The 17427-nt window shown below is 43.9% G+C and overlaps 1 protein-coding gene across 6 annotated transcripts in view; it reads left to right on the top strand.

Annotated features, from left to right (window-relative positions):
• Ankrd44 (ankyrin repeat domain 44) overlaps positions 1-17427 on the top strand; it is a 268251-nt gene that overhangs the window by 144524 nt on the left and 106300 nt on the right. For all 6 annotated transcript variants that reach the window (XM_060368368.1, XM_060368365.1, XM_060368366.1 and 3 more), the window contains exons 4-7: positions 1285-1355; positions 13055-13255; positions 13596-13683; positions 16316-16458. In XM_060368368.1, the coding sequence (XP_060224351.1) occupies positions 1285-1355; positions 13055-13255; positions 13596-13683; positions 16316-16458 (503 nt within the window). The remainder of the gene's footprint in view (positions 1-1284; positions 1356-13054; positions 13256-13595; positions 13684-16315; positions 16459-17427) is intronic.

The following is a 17427-nucleotide window of genomic DNA, read 5'->3' as shown; positions in this document are numbered from 1 at the left end:
AGCAGGGAAGAATGTATGTGGTCAGTCTTGTTCTGCACATTAGAAGCCCTGGGTCCCTGGAATAGTGGCTGCTGAAATCAAAATGCGAACCCCAGGCTTTGTCTGTAAGCCCCCCTGTCCTTCCAACATAATGTCACTTCAGAGCATTTAGCTCAGGGCTTCTAGCTCTATTGTGGTCTTCATGCAGGTGGGCTTTAAAACCCTTTAGACAAGATGGAGTTGGTGAAAGCCGACTCTCAAGTTATTTTAACTTTGTTTAAAATTAAGTTTGTCAATGCTTCTCAACCTTGACAGCACTTCACGATAACCTCAGGCTCTAAAAAACAAATACTTGTTCCTGATGACATCAGATGGGAGGTGGGAGTGGCTGGGTTTCCCCTTTGTTTAGGGGATAATGCTGTTTTCTGTGATGAATGCTGCTGATGGTATTTGTCCTCAGTAAAGGAAAATACTATCAGGTCTATGGTTCATTATTTTTTTAGTCCGTGGCTTAAATAGTAGCTCACTTTTACCCACGAATGTTTCCTGCTGCCTTTCTAGAAGGTTCTGTGTTTAACCTCTGCTTCCACTGACTCACTTTCTTGTCCCCTACGTGTCTATTGTTTTCTTCCTTTTCAATGCCCTTTTAGTCTCTTTTATTCTGCTCTCCACCCTCATGAGATTCTTCACTATCCTAAGACCAAAAATGGGTGCTTCTCACTGATCTATAGATGCCTTCTCCCGGTTTCTGTTTGCAGCCATTTTATAAAATAGCATCATGGTGGGATTTATCAAAACCCTGAACCAAAGGCTTGTACGAGGTGTTTCCATTGTTCAGGTGTATCTGTGGCAGGTTTGCTCCATGGGAAGCTGTGGGAATGTCAAGGGAGCAATGTGTGTTCTGTTTCCCAGGAGCCCACCTGTGTGCGGCTTCCACTCATATGCCGCGCTGTGGCCTGGCTTCAGTGAGCTGGGCACGGAACAGGTCTCTCATTGTGAATCAGTTTCAGCTTGGGCTTGAACCTGTCTGCTCCACAGCAGAAAGAAGCTGTGAGCAATCTGCACAGGCTCCTGTCCGAAAACTTCATGGAATACGGATTCTTGTATCAAAAAATATCTATCTGGTACTAGAGAAATATTGGGATTTCAGGGTTGGACAGATTTCTGCTGACCCCTTTATCCTCAATAAAGTCTTGTCCAATTACAACTTACACAAAGAAAAGGCTTGCTGGTGAGACCAGGCGGATAGGAGCCGCACACGGCCCGTGATTCCGCTAGGCCCTAACCTGTGCTGTTTGGTTGCAGGAGCTCGCGTCAATGCCAAGGACAACATGTGGCTGACCCCGCTGCACCGCGCTGTCGCCTCCAGAAGTGAAGTGAGTGATCCCCGCCTTTAGTCTAACACCTACTGCTGTCCGTCAAAAAAGAGGTCTTTCTACTGACTCCGGGATCCTACCGGGAACACAGAAGCCTTTCATGGGCAGCTCTTGTGTGTCTTGGGAATGTCAGACACGGTGCAGCAGGAGGCATCTTGGTTGTTCAAGTTGCACAGCATGAACCTTGGCTTCTGTGAGTCTTCATCCTGGAGACAGAGCGAGCAGATCCGTGCGAGGCCAGAGTGGGCTGGGATGATCATAGAAGCCATTGCATTGGGAGGCTGACGGATGGAAAGGCTAGAAAGGGAGGGTCACTGTGGGAACAGGGGTGGGAGGGAACCAGGGAATATAAGCCTGGCTGGAGAGGGCACAAGATTTTCACCTGAAAGGCACTGAGCATTGTGTGGGTAAATTAGCCCAGCAGAGGTGGCATTGGAGGAAGTGATAATGTTCTCCAGTGAGTCTGCTCACGTTACCGTGTCTCTGCCTGGCATCCGTGCCAACTTTTCCTCTTTGGCAACTATGTGGGAATTTTGGAATATTCTTAGTATGTGGTAGCTTAGGGCACACGATCTTCCTTGTTGCGCTGGGTGTTTGGAGTTGTTTTTGAAAAGGTCTTGGCTCTGTGCTCTTTCCAAATAGCCACACGGAAGGAGGGAGGTAAAGAATCCTGAACTACCCTGGGCAGGTACCAGTGAATTGATCTGATGGCTCCATGTTGCATTTCTGTTGTACCTGGGAAAGCAATCACAATGGCCACTCAAGAGAGGAAGACCAGCCTCAAGAGATCAGCTTCGTCATGAGGGAGTACTTCAGAGGCTAGACCTTAAGATGACTTCATCCTTAGCAAATATGTTGTCTTTTAAAATATATGTGACAAGGCCTTTTAGCTGAAATAATTTAGACCCTTTCTATATACCAGGTACCATTTATGCTGATGGAGATACAAAGGGAATAATATCTGTGGTTCCAGTCTTAGGGGAGAGAGGGACACACGGCACTCGGTTTCAGTACCCTGTGACTTTGTTAAGTGAGCACCCCTACAAACACATCCATCAAAATGGCCATTTGCCATCAGCCACCAGTCCATTGTCATTATATGTCCTAATATGTGTGAGCCCAGTCAGCCCAATGATGGGTTGTTCCATTCTATTTCTGTGTCAATGAAAGGCACTTGTTGCTTTCTCCACTAACCAGCAGCCTCTGCAGGATTTCTGGGTTAAGAGGAAAAACTGCTCGTAGATGGCTCTTGGCAGGAAGGAACTAAATATAAACCCACAAAAGACAATGCCTTTGTGTCATCTGCCACAGCTGAGCAGTTTCTAATGAAAACTGCAATCTCAGAGGCTGTCATTAGAGTTGACCATGCACTGACCATCTGAACTTGGGCTCATCCCAAGGCTGTGGAAGCCCTAAATTCAAGCTCATTTCTCCTTTTGAATTTGGTCCTCTTGCTACTCTTTTAAGCTTCTCCTTATAATTGGGGGGAAGAAAGGTAGGCTGAAGGGGAAGGACGGGGGGGGGGAGTTAGGTTGTTTTTTTAGTTTTTGGCCGTTAGCACTTGCTAAAGAGAATGTTATAGCACTTGCTAAGGAGTTTCAGTATGAGCTGGCATGTGGTCCATCTTCAGATTGAGATTGTTAATAAGTGTGTGGTAAAAACAGTTACTTCATCGAAAAGCTTCTAAACTCCATAGCACCCCTAACATTGTTACCTGGTACCCCAGGATCAAAACAATACAGAACCAAACATTGCCTGCCACTCAATGCCACACTGGTCCCCTCTCCCCTTTTTGCTGACTTCTCCCAAGGTGGTGGAGAAATGAAGAGACTTTAACATAAATATTGGAGAAATGTACTTTGTAACAGAGACCAACAGAAATAAGAAAAACTTGGGCTTCCTAGAGGGAATATTCTGATTGCTGTGAACTATTTCAGTTTCTCCTCTCCAGTGCGTCTCTCTTGCTTCCTTGCTTTGCTTTCTGGGATAGAGCACCTGTGAGGAACAGAACCGAGCGCACACTTGCCCGGAGTTGAACATGGAGAAGCTTAACACTTGTTTGTTGAGGCCGCTGGGCGGAACACGGTGTCAGCTGTGCTGTGTGACGTTCAGGGAGTACACAGTGTGACCTCTGAGACGATGATGTTTGCGGCCCAGGATGGGCCAGTGAACGTGTTACTTCCGCTCTGATGAGCGGAGCAGCACTAACAGGGAATTGCTGAGCCTTTCGCTTCCCTCTTCTAGAGACTGTGCTTGGGTCAGAAGAGTTAGAGCTGTTTGCACCCTGCCTTTGGGGTATTGGACTGAGGACACTATGCTTTCCTAAATGTTGCCATGCTGAGAACCGAGCATCCACACTGAGTTGGAGACCTCGTGAGCATTAGTCAGCTTTGACCTCCGAGCTGCCGAGGCTGCGTGAGACCGAAGTCTGGATGCTGGGAATGCTTTCCTATATTGTCTCAAGTTAATTGTTTGATAACTTGTTAATTGTTTGATGCTCTTCCCCCACTTTAAAAAAAATGTTTTATTGGTTCTTTGTGAGTTTCACATCATGTACCCCAGTCCCGCTCATCTCCCTGTCCCCTCATATCTGCCCTTCACCCATGCAACCTCCCCCCCGCCACAAATAAAACACACAAGCAAGCAGGCAAACAACAACAAAAACAAAGCAGAGAAAACATCTCATCATGGAGGATGTGGTGAGTCAGTGTGTCCCACAGCACATCCCTCTGTCCACACATCTTCACTTGCAGATGTTCATTGCAGTGAGTCACTGGTCCGGTTCGAGATCTCTGGCTTCTGTGACAGCATCAGTATTGGATCCTCACTGGGACCCCTGGCTATCCTGTTGTTGCCCTGTGTCATGGAGCTCCCGAGGCTTTGGAACAGCAGGACTGGCCCCTTCATGTTTCCCAACCATTCACAGATGATAGAGATTTTGGGGTGGGAAAATTCAGAGCCCTGGATCTAGCTGAGGGTACGATGGTGGAAGAGCTGTTGGCAGGAGGCAGGGCCAGCTCTCCTGCTTTCATGCCCATGGGACTAGCTCACCCACACCCATGCCTCCACAGACAGCTCCGTTGTGTTGACCAGTCAAGGTTTGGGGCTCACCCTCCCAAGTGCTGCAGACTGTGAGGGGCTGGGACAGCTCTTCCACTATCATGCCCTCAGGGCTGACTTGCCCCTGCCTTCGCCATCAAGGCCAGCTCCATGGTATTGCCCAAGCAAAAGGCAGAGCCCGCTTTCCTAAGTGCTGCAGCTGGGGAGGGGCAGGGATGGCTCTCCTGTGGGTAGATTTTCTGACTGCCAGAGGTGGCGAGAGATGAAATCTCTCTTGAGGATCATCTCTCCAACAGTCACACCCTTGGGGGGGGGGCTCATCAACACTTGCAGGTGTTCTACACTTTGTTAATTTAGTTAAAAAACCAAATTGAATTCCCTCTAGTGTCTGCGACAGACCCAGTGCCGTGGGCTTTTGACTGGGACTTATAGCATGGAGTTGAGACGTGGACTTCAAATCCAATCAGGGAGATGTTGGTTACCTCCGTAACGGTCATGCCATTATAGTCAAGTGGGCACACCTCACCTGGCAAGTTGGTATCATAGTTCCTAGGATTCACAGCTGGGTAACGTTGTTGCTCCATTTTTCTCCCTCAGCCCCCCCGCATAACTTCTTCTAGCTCTGTAAAAGCTAGCCAGTAGGGAGATTTCCAGTGTGGATACTTTTGTGTTTGTCTTTTCTAGCATTCAATGATGAGGCTTTGTGAATAGTCCCCATAGAACACTCCCCAAGTTTCCATTGAATAGCTTTGTATAGAATAACTGTACCTTGTAATAGTTATAATAATGGGCTTTAGTTTAATTTGACAATGTGCAAATTAATTAATCCCATTAATCGAGCAAATTGGTTGATCATCAATTTATACAGTTATTATAGAACATGAAATTTCTATACTCAGTATGGGATAAAATCCCTGAAGATTACAATCATATGAAATGTATACAACAGTCTAAGACTTGAGGATTCGTCGTGGCCTCGAGGGCATTAGCCTACAGTACAATAGCTGTCCTGTTAATATGTGTCAGCTGTGATTTACAAACCTTGTTGGCGATCATGTCCCTATGTTTACGCTACCCGAAGTTACTGCATGTGTCGTATGTTCAAGGCACCGGCTAAGCTCTGTGTGTGATACGGAAGGTCGTCTAAGACCCAGAGTCTGGCCTAAAGCTTCTTATAATGCACTGAGTTTGACATTGCTTACACCTGCAAGAACTAGTGTGTACTTCAGCCTCACGTCTACATAGTGATTTGTGGCCAAGTGAAGTGCAGTGGTGAAGGTGGTGGTTTTAAAATGTGTGCTGTTTCTTCTCAGCTTTTCCAAGTGCTGCAGTATTTGTATCTACTCCTCAGGAGGATGGAATGGCCTCTATAAAGAGAGAAACCCCTAAAAAGTGGAACTCAGGTAGGAAATCAGGTGACTGCAGGCGCCATCATCAACTAGTGGCATCTGAGTCAGTCCTCTCCTCTGCCTTTATCATCTGCAGGCAGGATGCCACAGGGAGTGATCCGTAAGGCCTATAGTCATAAGACCGAGCATAACAGGGCTGAAACCTCCATTCAGGAGAAATAGGATTCTCCCTGGTGTTTGTTCATTTAAAAGAGAAAAAGGCGGCTGTGAAAGAGCACTGCATGTAGTGGCCCAGCACTGTGACCCTACCTGTGAGCTTTCAGAAACCTCAGGAGAAACCGGGTAACTTCATACCCCAGTGTGGTGGCTTGTGCTTGTAACTGTAGCAGAGCCTGAGACCAGAGGGTCTTGAATTCAAGGACAGGCTGTGCTGGAGAAGGAGCCACATCTCAGTAAAACCAGACAGACAAGAAAAAGAAAAAAAAAAAAAAAAAAACTACAAAGAAAATGTTCATACCTGCTAGATTTAACAATAAGTTAATAATTTTATTTTATTTTTATCATTTTTATTCTAATTACTTTGTAATTATTCTAACCCAAATATCTATCAACGGAGGAATGGATATAGAAATTGTGGTACTTTTACACTACTACTCAGCAATTAAAAACAAAGAAATCATGAAGTTTGCAGGCAAATGGATCTAGAGAAGATCATTCTGAGTAAGGTATCCCAGAAGGAGAAAGACACACGTAATATATACTCATTTATAAGTGGGTACTAGACCTATAACATAGGATAAATATACTGAAATCTATCCACCTAAAGAAGATAAACAAGAAAGAGGACCCTGGGTAAGATGATCAACCTTCACTTAGAAAGACAAATGGGATGGACATTGGATGTAGGAGAAAACAAGTATGACCTGGAGAGGACAGGAGCTCCACAAGGATCAAATATATTTGGGCACAGGGATCTTTTGTGAGACTGATACTCCAACCGAAGACCATACATGGATATAACCTAGAACCCCTGCTCGGATGTAGCCCATGGTAGTTCATTACCCAAGTGGGTACCCTAGTAAGGGGAACAGGGACTATTTCTGACATGAACTCAATGGCAGGCTCTTTTACCTCCCCTCCCTCCACCTGAGGGAGGAGCAGTCCTGCTAGGCCACAGAAGAGGACTTTGCAGCCAGTCCTGAAGAGACCTGATAAGCTAGAGTCAGATGAAAGGGGAGGAGGTCCTCCCTTATCAGTGGACTTGGAAAGGGGCAGGGAGAAGATCAGGGAGGGAGGGTGGGATTGGGAGGGAATGAGGGAGCAGGATATAGCTGGGATACAAAATTAATAAACTGTAACTAATATTAAAAAAAAAGAAAATATTCATACCTGTCAGATTTAACAATAAGTTAATAATTTAATTTTTTTATCATTTTTATTCTAATTACTTTGTAATTATTCTAATTATATCCTAATTATTTTGTAGAAGTTCTGAATTGCGAAGCCCTGGAAACAATAATAAAAGGTTTCTTTGGGACTGGGTGCTGTTTTGGTCTTGGCTTTATGATGGTTCTTATGTTTCTGAGGGCTGGAATTATGGCGTATACCACTACCACCACGCTTAGCTGAAAACGTGATTGTTAAAAACCAGAACTTCACACAGAGTCAGGAAGCCACTGAGTATCTTTTCTTAGTCTGGAAAGTACTGGCTATCCTCCTCCAGCATTAGATTGTTCTGTACCTTGTATATTTATATTAGAAGAAACTCATAGACATTAGGTTTTAGCCAGTGTGAAAATATAGGAAAAGAAAGCCACCTTTGATTTAAAAAATTAGTCTCCTAAATATCCAAGTTAAAGCACTTTCCAGGTTAAAATTCTTAAAATAGGAACACAGTTTTAAAATCAAAGTCTTTTCTAATTTTTGAGATTAAAATATGATTGAATCATTTTCCCCTTCTCATTCTTCCCTCTGGGGATTTCCATAGAGATATTTCTACTTGGATATCTTTCAAATTTGTAGACTCTTGTTTGTATTAGTTGTTGTTGCACGTGTGTGTGTGTGTGTGTGTGTGTGTGTTCTTGTTGCATATATATATATGTGTGTGTGTGTGTGTGTGTGTGTATGTGTATGTTTATACGTAACTACTACTTGCTCACTCCTTTATTTATTTATTTATTGTGTGTATGTTTCCTTTATTTATTGTGTGTATGTTTTCAGAGCTGACCATTTGGTTTTGGATAACCAGTTGATATGCTTTTCCATGGGGAAGGCTATTTCTCCTATTCCCAGAATTCCTTAATTGCCTGTAGTTCTTCATGTACATCACGGGATTTTCCCTGTCCACTTTAGCATATCTACTGTTGCTCAGCTCACATTTGGGCATCCAAGTTGGTGAGACCTTATGAGCATAGTTTCTGACATTCCTAGAGGACAGAGTCTCACAGGAAATGGCATGCTCTGGCTCTTACAATCTTTCTGCCCCCTCTTGAGTAATGTGCCTTGAGTCTTAGGTGCAGGAATTGTGTTGCAGATGTTTTCACGTTTTCAAAAGTGAATTTTTCCGATTAAGAACTCCTCCTTTGTGTTCTGTATATTTCTCGATAAAGTCCTCTCTCCTTAGGAAGGGGGAAAGTGTGGGAGTCACGAAGTAAACAGACATAAACATGAAAATGGAGAACGGCAGAAGTAAAACATGTAACAAACGTAGGGGAAAAAAAAGGTGTGGTTCTTCAAGCTACCCTTGAGTGGTAAGAGCTGGGTAGGAAAGGCCAGTGTGGTGACGTTTGCAGTCACATGGGGAAAGCTTGAAGCAAGGAGATGCCCTGCTTTGTACACTTCCCCCCGGCTGTTAATGAACTTGAACTCTTAAAGTGCGGCTCAAATATCAGTCATGACCATGGTGCCTTCAGAGCTGATAGGATTAAGTAAGGACCACATGCCCCATCTTGTACAAGTCTGGTCTTCGCTTGGTGGTTTCAGAGGTTTTGGGAGATCTGGGTGGCTGATTGTACTCCTGGCACTGGTCTAATTAACTAAGCTTCCTCCTTAGCAGGTGACTTAGTTATAAATGGTGTTTTCCCAGCAAATAAACTTATAATCAGATTTGATGACTTTTCTGACCATTCAGTCAAGGGCTGTTCTGGGGTGTGTGCAAATAAGGGCTAGAGAGCAAGGATGTTCGCCTCTGCAGTTAGCTGTCTCAGCTTCTCTGCTCTGCTGTGGTATTATGAAAGAAGGCGTGGGCACTGGGAGAGCAGATGAACTGTGTCCCCACAAATAGTTTTCTTTTCAAAAAAAGACACACTACGTGTATGGGTAAAATATTGTAAAGATACTGACCGTGGCAGAGGCTGGCCTTGAACTTAAGGTCTTCCAGCCTCCCAAACAAAAAGCCTTTATTTATATGTAAACATTACTTGAATATAACTGTAGACGGTCTCTGCTTAGCATATTGCTTTGAATAAATGAATGGTAAATTATTCTTAAACATTTATTCAAATGCATCTAGGCAATGTCTTACCTCCTCTCCATTGTGATATTAACCACACATTTTATGCTGGGAATGCTGATCCTGGTAGAGCACTGGCTTAGATGCAGGCTCTGTGTGATCACCAGTACTGAGAGAGAGAGAGAAAAGATTATTATATCTTGTTAACTTTCAATTGTAAATTCCTCATCAATTCTCTAGTCTTCTCTCCCAACAGAATAAGTTTATGAAATGATCTTGCATATTTTATTTTGTTAATCTATCCTAAACTCACATAATACTTAACAAAAGCAAGAACCCATGCAAGCACAGTGAAATAACACTAAACTAAAAGGTATTCAAGTGAAAGCACGTGTTAGTGCTTTGCCGTGAATGTGCGAAAAGTGTGCTGCCATCTTATGTCCTATATCTGCAAAACATTTATGTGGCACACATCCTCAAAATACTGTATTTCATTTATAGTTAGGTTATGTATACTCGAACTAGCACGTGGGATATTTTATTTATCTTTTGCTTATACAACCGAGAAGGTAACAGTCTTCTGTTGGCTTTTCTCTGCCTTGTCCATGTTCTTGTCAGATCCGATTAAACCTGTCACTGCTTTTTACCTCCCAAAGCTCTCCCTAGAGCAGAGAGGAGCCTCCATGCTAGGGCTATCCTGGCTCAGTTGCTATTGCTATCTCTCATCCTTGGGTACCAAGAACGGATGCTGTCCTCCATCCCCCAGTATTGGGGCTTGAGCCTGGGGCTTCACACACTAGCCAAGCATTCTGCCAGTAAATATATTCCTGTGTTAGTTAGGGTTTCCATTGCTGTGAAGAGACACCGTGACCACAGCAACTTTTTTAAAGGAAAACTTTTAAATGGTTGTTTTTTCCTTGTCTTAACTCCCAGAATAACAACTCATGACACTCATTAAATATTATACAAATACCTAGGCCATATAGCTAGGCTCTTCTCTGACTAGCTCATAACTTAAAATAACCCATTATTCTAATCTACATTCTGCCATGTAGCTGGTTACCTGAGTTCAGGCACCGTGCATCCATCTTCCTCATCTTGCTGGCTAACTCTCCCATGCCTGTCTCCTTCCCAGCATCCTTCAGCCTAACAGATGTTCCACCTTCTATTTCCTGCCTCAGCTATAGGCCATAGGTTTTTTTAATTGACAGGTGTTGCAGCCATACAATACACAAGAGATTCCTTTTATGGGAGCTGACTTACAGTTCAGAGGTTTAGTCCATTACTGTCATGGCGGGAGGCCTGGTGGCATGCAGGCAGACACGGTGCTGGAGAGGCGGGTTGGAGTTCTACATCGCACAGACAGCAGGAAGAGACAGCCGCACTAGGCCTGGCTTGAGTATTGAGACCTCAAAGCCCATCTCTAGTGACACACTTCCTCCAACAATGCCACATGTACCCCCACTAGTCCATACCTCCCAATAGTGCCAATCCCTATGGCCCATGGAGCCATTTTTGTTCAAGCTACCACAATCCCTAATCACCTCTCGAGTTTTTATATAAAGACAGTGTTTCACTAAGTTCCCTAGGTTGGCCTTAAGCTCAGCCTATATAGCTCAAACTGCAATTCTCCAGCCTCAGCTTCCCAAATAGCTGAGCTTACAGTCCTGTCCCACTGGTGCTGGGCAGTTTTTGGACGCTTAGTTTAAAGGTACATATTAGAACCTGCAAGTACACTTTCAGGTACACTGAAGTGCGCAGTAAGAGGGAATGAATAAGGGGGCGAGCCTTGAGTCTTCAGTATTGTGGAGGCACCATTCTTCCCTGAGGATTTCTTCATAAGTGAGGGGAGAGCCTTGGTTTTAGTACCCAAGGGCCTAGTGCCAACCTGAGGTAAGTATCAGCTACAGTGCTTTCCTTTTTAAAGCATTCTAACTGGAGATTCCAGTACTGCCTTCTCATATCACCACGGACGATATTTCTTCCTTCAAATAGACTTTGGAACTTATCAGACCATAGTTAGTAGATTAAATTACTTTCTTATTCTAAAGTGTCATATCTTTTATATTGTTATTTGAATGTTCTTTTATTTATTTTTGTTCCTTCAACTGTTTTTGGGCTAGAATCAAATTAATTTCTCTTGATCTTTGTAGTTCTAGCAATGCTTCATGCACAGGTGAGCATCAACAATGCATGTGGGGCCTGGGCGGTGACTCAGCAGTAAAGCCTGAAGACCCAAGCTCAATTTCTAGAACCCCTGTGGTAGAAGCAGAGAACTGATCCTTACACACACAGAGAGAGATAAAGAGAGAAGTGTAAAAAAAATTATGTACTCTTGTTTCACTCTAAAATGGGCTCAAGAAGTATTGAGTAGTATTTTTGTCAGCTTCTTTGAGAGTGGGTGGTGTGTATCTATTCTCTCTTTATTTGGGTCCCCTCAGTTTCCTGAATTTTACATCATCTAGAAGAGGTTCCTAAAGTTACTGTACTACTCATATCAATTATATAATAGATCTCCACAATGTGTTTGCTCTCATTTTGCTGTCTAAGTTAGTTGCTTTTCTCAATATATTGCTACTTCTGACTCACAGAATGTTTTAAAAAGCATTGACATCTGGGCTCAAAGTGTTGATTTTGCTGAGTTCAAATCAATTATCTGGGACACACTATTATATATTCGTATGGTAACATAGTTTGGATATCCATCCTCTGGTGAATGAGGTACCTAAAAATAACTTCTTGTTTCATGAAGGGTAGCAACAGGGTGGTACTGATGCCTTTCACCAGCTTGTTGATGCCACACTGGCAAGATATCTTTGAATAATACCGCTAATGACTCCTAGGGAGGTTTCTGGAAGTAAGGAGAAGCAGTCAGCAGGGATTTTCTTCTTGAAAGGAACTATATAAGTCCCTTGACTAAATGGGAGGCAGAAAGAAATGCTGAAACCTAGCAAAGTGTTGGGTGGACCGAGGCATCTTGATTCTGTAGTGTAGGTAGAGTTGAAAGTCATAGGTGAAGAAACTGGTAAGCTGATTGGGTCAAGGAGAGGAAGTCAAATGAAGAAGTCTCAATAGTTGTTTTAAAAAAAAGATTGGCAAAGAAGTTGCTCACTATTGCCAGGCTTGGTGATGTACACTCGAAATCTCATCACACAAGAGGCTGAGACAGGACAATCGGTGCTGCATTGTGAGTTCTAAGCCATCCTGGGGCAACTTACTGAGACTTTGTTTCAAAACAAACAAACAAACAAATGGAAAAATAAACTGAACTAAAACAACAAAAACAGCCACTAATTATAGTGGAAAAACTGGAACTGTTTTATAGCTTTAAACTGAGACAGTACACTTTGCTTCTTTGACTGCATGTTGATCTCACGAGATGGAAGGTTATGTGTTGCATGTTGACACACAAGACCCAGAAAGTAGTCTAAGAATGTGTGACAGGCTTTGGGAGTTTGTTGGCTTATTGTCAGACTCCTCTAATGTTAGAGAACTTTGTGTGTGTGTGTTTGTGTGTGTAAGTTTTACTCACATATCTGATATGCACATCTGCACATGAATGCTCTCAGGTGCTCTAAGGATGCCTGATAAGAAAACTGTCTTTAGAGAGACACACTTGCTTTTAGATGGGGGTCAGGCTCTTGACCTGACAAAGCAAGACAGAGTGATGCTGTGCTACTCTTCAGATCTCCTATGACTTGGCCTGTCCACAGCCTGCCTGGGAGGGCAGCACTGTTTTCCTTTATCATTAAAGTTCCTGTGTCCAGAGAAGCGCCTTATTACACAGGAAGTATTGATTGCACATTTGTCAGTGACCCTGCAAACTGCTTTTGTTGTAGGAGGCAGTGCAAGTATTGATTAAACACTCGGCTGATGTCAATGCGAGAGACAAGAATTGGCAGACCCCCCTCCACGTGGCGGCCGCCAATAAGGCTGTCAAGTGTGCAGAAGTGATCATTCCACTACTGAGCAGTGTCAATGTCTCTGACAGAGGCGGGCGCACAGCCTTGCACCACGCGGCTCTGAATGGACACATGGAGGTGAGTGTTCTTACCACTGGGAACGGGGGCACACTACTCAGACCCTTTGTTCCACCGATCAGACCACTGTGATTGTTGAGACTCAGTGAATCTGAGAGTAATAGAGGTGTGTCGCCTGGGTAGTTACATCCTTTCTCCAATTCAGACCATAGTGAGTTGAGAAAGCAGACTGTCCTTTCTGTCTTCTTTGACTGGAGCAGCAGAGCCCGTTGTCTTCCTAGTCTGGATCCCTGAGCTGCTGTTAGGGTTGATGCTAATTTGGTTTGGATCACCTGCAGGTGGCAAGGAGCCCTCATCCCTGCAGAGGGAACGCTTGATTTCACTGTTTGTTATCTTTCAGATGGTCAGTTTACTCTTGGCCAAAGGGGCAAACATCAACGCATTTGACAAGAAGGACCGGCGTGCTCTCCACTGGGCAGCGTACATGGGTGAGGATTCTGTGTTTGGAAAGCAAAGTGCCAGGGTCTATCTCATTGGCTATCTCAGTGGCTGTCTCATTGGTAGGGAGAGTGCCTCGTGTACACAAGACCGTGGTTTTGATCTCCAGCATAGTAAACAACTAGAAACCACAAGCGTATGACCTTAATTACAGATGCCATGGGCCTCCTGTTGACCATGTAGGATTTCTTGGGCAAATTTGACTTAAGGGTTGGATTCTACTTGAATGAAGATTTGGCCCATTTTCCTGGCATCTGTAAAGTGCTCTAGTTGGACAGTTGCCTTGTCAGAGGTTTATTTATCCCAAACGAGGGGGAGGATGACTCATGGCCTGGACCTCGCTGAACATTCTTCACTCTGTATTGGAAAGCTCCACACATTGTGTGTATGTTAGCTTGTTATGGCATCAGATAAAGTGTTTTGGGAAGAAGGCAGACTGATTAACAAAGCAAGGACACCATGCTCTCTCTCTTGGCACTTGTAAATATTTTTGAAAGAAACAAAGGGAAGGAAGAGAGGGAAGCTCCTGGCTCTTCTCCTCATGGAAGAGGAGGCGTTCTCATAGATCAGGCTTCTGCCATGCTGGGCACAAAGTGGAGGCTCGCAGCCGTCTCTCTATCCACTTCATGCCACTGTAGCTGAAGGAAGAGGTGGCATCTCTCTTTTGTCCTTTTCTTTTGATTGGTGCTAAGGCCTTGGGCACCTGATAGTCCTCACAGCTTATCCTCAACGCAGACGAGAGAAATGAATAACTAAGATCCTTCTGTGCATCCCTGACTGGAGAACAGCCTGCAATTAGAAAAGATAGGGTTCTATCAGGCCCAGCTGCACACAAGCTGACGCCCACCCTCAGGCCATTGTTTTGGTAAACGGCGGAGGATCCACTCAGCGGGCACAGTAGGGAGTCCAGCAGTGATATCCATGGAGATTCATAAACATCAAGAGCTCTGTGACACGCCAAAGGGAGACACCCTATACAGAAGGATGTATAATACACTAATATGTGTAATATTTTCCATCGCTGTGGAAACTTCTATACAGTGAAGGGGAATTTGGAAAACAAATACTGAAATACTAGATGATAGCTCCAGGGATTGGTGACTGGCTCTTTCTTAGAGCATTTTTGCCTGTTTGAGTCAGTTTCACAAGCACACACATCTTTTATCATCATTTCAAAAATTAACATTAATTGTAGGGGGATAAAGAGTACATGAGGGCAAGAATAAAATAAAACCACCCAAGACATTCATTCATTTCTGAATGAATTCTTAGACTTACAGACCCCAAGAACCTTAACATTTTGTAGGAATTTCTGTGTAGCAGAAGACCTTGAACTGATCCTCCTACTTCCCAAGTGCTGGAATCACATGTGTGTGCCACCATGTTTACCCCTGACCCCCCCCCCCCTTATTTTTTCTTTTGACGATTACAGACCTTTGAGATGGCTAAAACCAATTAGCTACAATATACACTGCGCTACTCAAAGAATCTGGGGCTTCAGGTTTATGCTTTGCTGATGTATAGTTAAAATATTTTTGTGATGCAAAGAAGTCAAATCATTTTTGCTCATGTCATCAGGGCACAAACAAAGGTGACAATCCGTAGGAGATAATGGGAGAAAAATTGGAGCAGGTAGCTTGAGATAGCACCACTAGCAATTGAAAATATTTTTTCTATATACAATTTTTTTTTTTAGACAAAGAATTAAATTTTGATAAAGCAAGCTAGTACCTCCCTCCAGCCTCCCCTATGAATTTTAGGTCTCTGAGTCAGCATTTGTCTCCTGCCCTTTGGTTAAGTCACAACGTTTATAACAATGAACTTAAGCTTTGAACGGTCTTCAATTATAAAATGAAGGCCAAACTCATTTATTATCGTGAATTAGGGAACAGAGTTCAAATGCCCACAAAAGTTGAGATAAGGAAGGTTTTCTCTTTGGTGAATAATTTATGGGAGTTATTTTACACAGAAACATAAGAAATTACCTTTTATGGATTAAAGCCCAGCAAAGCAATGGCAATTTCCGATTTTGCAGTAATCTGGGAGTATTTTTTAGATTGGTTTTCTAAACTAAATTGTTACTGTTGGGAGTCTGTATGTTTGCGTTTTTGGAGTGAGGAACGGTAATTGCTTACATTTTAACACAGCCCTTGTTACTGTTTCCATATTGAGGCAGGGTCTTTCTCAGTCATCTAGGCTGGTCTGGAAGTCACTCTGTAGCCCACTCTGCCTTTGAACTTGTAACTTGCTTGCCTTAGTCTCTTAATTGCTGGGATTACACACTTAACATCAACACAATTTTTAAAAGGCTGTGCTACTAATACATCGTCAGACTCTGGCTCTTTGTTACCAGGGTGAATAGCCACTACTTCATTCACTGTTACACATGAATCACCTACCCCCCACCCACATGGGGTTTATATAATGTCCAAAACATAGTAGGTACCCAACAGATGCTCCTTGACTATTTTCCACGAGGCAGCTTTTTCTTCTTCTTTTTTAAATAAATGCACTGGGAAAATACTGGTGGGGAAAAAAGGCTAATCATGATCTTTCAGGTGCAATGAGTTGTCAGAGCGTCTTCTAAAGGTTAACGATGTTTTCTCTGCTTTGTTTGTCAAGGCCACCTGGACGTTGTCGCACTACTTATTAACCATGGTGCAGAAGTTACCTGCAAGGATAAGAAGGGTTACACCCCCCTGCATGCTGCAGCCTCCAACGGGCAGATCAGTGTTGTCAAGCATCTCCTGAACCTGGGGGTAGAGGTAAGCCTTGGTGGCTGCATCACTGCACGGATCAAGTCTTTCCATGCGGGCTGTCTTCTGCTCTTTAATGAAATCCTGTTTGCATTTATATTCAAACTTGCGTCCTTGGACCATGTGTTTCTTAGTTTATGTGGCCTGATAACTTGTGATGGGGCAAATAGCAGAAACCACAAACAGACTATAGGCAAGAGAAATATATAAGCACACATACACTGGCTTCATGCACCTCCTCCCAGCTAATATTTATAGTCTCTCTCTATATATTCAGTGTAATATGTAATGATCAAGACCTTCAGAAGCAGGCTTTGGAAGTTGTGGCTCACAGCAGGAAAGAACGAATGGGTGGCTGGGATTGAATGAGTTGGAACAGTCGTCCAGTCTCATTCCCCTTCAGCTAGGAGCAGTAATGCTCAGAGGAACAGAGAACCAAGTGCTATGTGAGACCAAGACCCAGATCCTTGAGCAGGTCTGGGGAAAGCACTAGGGAGCTACAGACTAAGGTATCTCAGTTCTGCGGGTACATCAGCCTGGTGAGCTGTCAGGCTCCAGGCTTGAGGGCACAGGGTCCATAAGCCAGTGTCTTGCTACCCCAGTCCTCCCTCTCCTTGGTTCTCCTTGAGCATTGTACCCGAGCCCATGAATTGGGTTTTTGCCTGTTCTTTTCTGGCAGTTTGAAGTATCTTTGCCTTCCATCTTGTTTATTTTTCTCTAGCTGGATAAACCTCCTCCCCAAGCTGCAACCTCGAATACCTTGTGGATTGTTCGGTTTTGCCTGTCTTTCCCCAGGGGTTTGTGGGGATGGGGAGGGCAGGCACTCTCAGGATAACCCGCTGGGGAGCAAGTGAACTCTGAATAATTACGCTGATGGGTGGATATTTCCTTTCTCTGGTCAGAGCCATTAAGCCTTTTGTGGCAAATGGAGTAAACTGGCCCCAGTGGCTTTAACTGCCCTGTGTTGGATGCTTTGCA

Source organism: Meriones unguiculatus, chromosome 15 (assembly GCF_030254825.1).
Source record: "Meriones unguiculatus strain TT.TT164.6M chromosome 15, Bangor_MerUng_6.1, whole genome shotgun sequence".
Classification (NCBI taxonomy): Eukaryota; Metazoa; Chordata; class Mammalia; order Rodentia; family Muridae; genus Meriones; species Meriones unguiculatus.
This window is presented reverse-complemented; position numbering and strand designations above follow the sequence as displayed.